The sequence below is a fragment of the Sinocyclocheilus rhinocerous genome, unplaced genomic scaffold (genome assembly GCF_001515625.1).
Source record: "Sinocyclocheilus rhinocerous isolate Xijiao unplaced genomic scaffold, SAMN03320098_v1.1 scaffold6068, whole genome shotgun sequence".
NCBI lineage: Eukaryota > Metazoa > Chordata > Actinopteri > Cypriniformes > Cyprinidae > Sinocyclocheilus > Sinocyclocheilus rhinocerous.
Window position 1 is genome coordinate 1 of NW_015634509.1, and position 2,173 is coordinate 2,173.

At 43.1% G+C, this 2,173-nt stretch overlaps 1 protein-coding gene across 1 annotated transcript; it reads right to left on the reverse strand.

The window, feature by feature from the left end:
• Window positions 1-89: 89 nt before the first annotated feature.
• On the reverse strand, window positions 90-1,183 carry LOC107745845 (endonuclease domain-containing 1 protein-like; the record flags this gene model as incomplete). The annotated part of the gene is made up of 2 exons (XM_016559848.1): window positions 842-1,183; window positions 90-485 (listed from the first exon to the last, which is right to left on the reverse strand). Coding segments are annotated over exons 1-2 (738 nt in total), but the record flags the coding sequence as incomplete, so codon positions are not given.
• Between the last annotated feature and the right edge of the window lie 990 nt (window positions 1,184-2,173).

Here is a 2,173-nt window from a genome sequence, read left to right on the forward strand (position 1 = left end):
CCGCTCTCATCAAACACAGCCAGGCGAGAGCGGAGCGTGTGCAGCTAGAGTAATTCGCAGTGATGACAATCAGCTGCTCGAAAGCTGACCGTGCATGCTCCGCTCCTAGTGTACTGACTGTTCTTCAGACAGCAGGTGGCTCTCCAGTAATACTTTGACACAGTGACTTTTTTATTCGGTATGGTTTTTGTGTCAGGAACTACACCAGTCACCACATAAGCTGCCTCATCACAGGATTCCAGGTCTTCAATTACAGCTTCCTCATGTCTTAGCCATGCATTCCGATTGAAATCTGGATTCTGCGGAGCCGCGTTGGTCAGTGTGGATGTGGCCAGCATTGACAGATGATTGTCGGTGTGGAGCACGGGATAGAGGTGACCTTTGTCATAGCCAGATTTCTCATAGTCCCTATTAACAGCCTGATTAGTGCCAATATTTGTACCGTAGCCTTTAGGCCGCATACATGGCTCAGTATCTCCATCCAGCTAAAGGGAATGAGAAACAAAAACAACAAAATACCTCAGAATTTTCAAAATAGACATTATCTATTGTTATTTCAAATAACTTTTAAGAAGAATTATGCAACTTCTGTGTCTCTAGTAGCTTCGGTCGTAATTGCAAAAATATAGACTCAAGTAATGACTTTTTAGACATGTTTCTCAAACATTCCCTCCATTTGCCATCAGCCACACAAACAGATCGTTTTAAGGAATCAAACTATGAATGGATTAATTACAGTTGTCTGCACATTAAACACTGCAATATGAGTGTTTTAATATCCAAAAATGACATGCTCCACCTTTAATATTCTTGATATAATATGAACTTAAACAATATTTACCTGAGGTTCAATGTACCAGACATCACATCTCCCAATACTTTTGCTTTCACGAAACACATATGCGGAGTAGACGGGGATCTTCCAGGTCGTGCTGTACAACGTTGCATAAAGATACATTTGTTTAGTGCTGTACAAAGTTGCATAAATATACATTTGTTTATCATTGTTATCCCAAATACACTGACAGATGGGCTTGACTGAGACGCCCCATGGTGGTGTGAAGTCAGGAGGCGCGGTGTTCAAAAAGAACTCCTTGCATTTACTGAAATTATTATCTACTACTTCACTCAAAGCTAAGAAACACACAGAAGAAAGTAACAGAAGAAAAACAAGATGTTTCATGGTGAATCTCTGATGGCAATGCCTGAAATTCTCTGTTTGCCTGCAGACAGAAGCGAGTTTGCAGAGAGGAGGTTAACGCCGTGCTTTATATATAGTCTAAGGCAGGGATCGGCAACCCGCAGCTCTTTCGAGAAGGGTCTGGCTGCAGACTTGGGCTGCGGTCCAGTTCACTTTTAGACACGCACTCGCAAACTTCCCTAAGCACTTACCCTCAGGGGAATCCCCGCTGCCATTTTGAAATGCATTCCACTTCATCAAGTGGACGTGGGAAGTTTACATGGACATACCATCGACCCCTAGATTTTGACAGAGGGAGCGAGTCTGCTTCATATGCACACTTCAGGCCGCTCTGTAGACCACAATTGTCAGGGTTTTGCCCTGACACTCTGGTTGTCTTGTGTTTTGTTTCTTGTGTCTATGTTGTCTTGTCAGCACATGGCCTAGTTGATTGTTTTTCTCAGCCATGTGCTTCGTTAGCCCCTCCTCCTGGTTTCCTCATTACCACACCCTCTTGTTAGCCCTCATTGAGTCCTTGTTAGTGTAATTGCTCTCACCTGTTCCTCGTGTGTTTTCCTCCCTATTTATAGTGCCCCTTGCCCTATTGTCTTTGCTGGTTCGTGGTCATTCTTTCCCTCACTGTGTTTGTCGCTGTCTGTGGATGTGGCTGATTATGTTTTCCTGTCTCCCTGTCTCCCTGTCTGTTTGATATTGTGCTCTAGTCTTGCCCTAGTCTTGTCTCTTATAATTCTATGTTCTTGTCTTGCTCCTTGTTTTTGGATGTGGTCTGTTTTTGTCTTTTTGCTTTTATTTTAGTATTCATTTAGTTCTCTTAGTCCTGATCTTTTGTTTTCATTTTTTGGTTGATATTTTAGTTATTTGTGTTGGTTAATTTAATAATTATATACACCCCCCTACAACCACACACATACACCCCCCCTACAACCACACACACACCCCTACACCCACACACCCCCCCCCCCCACATCCACA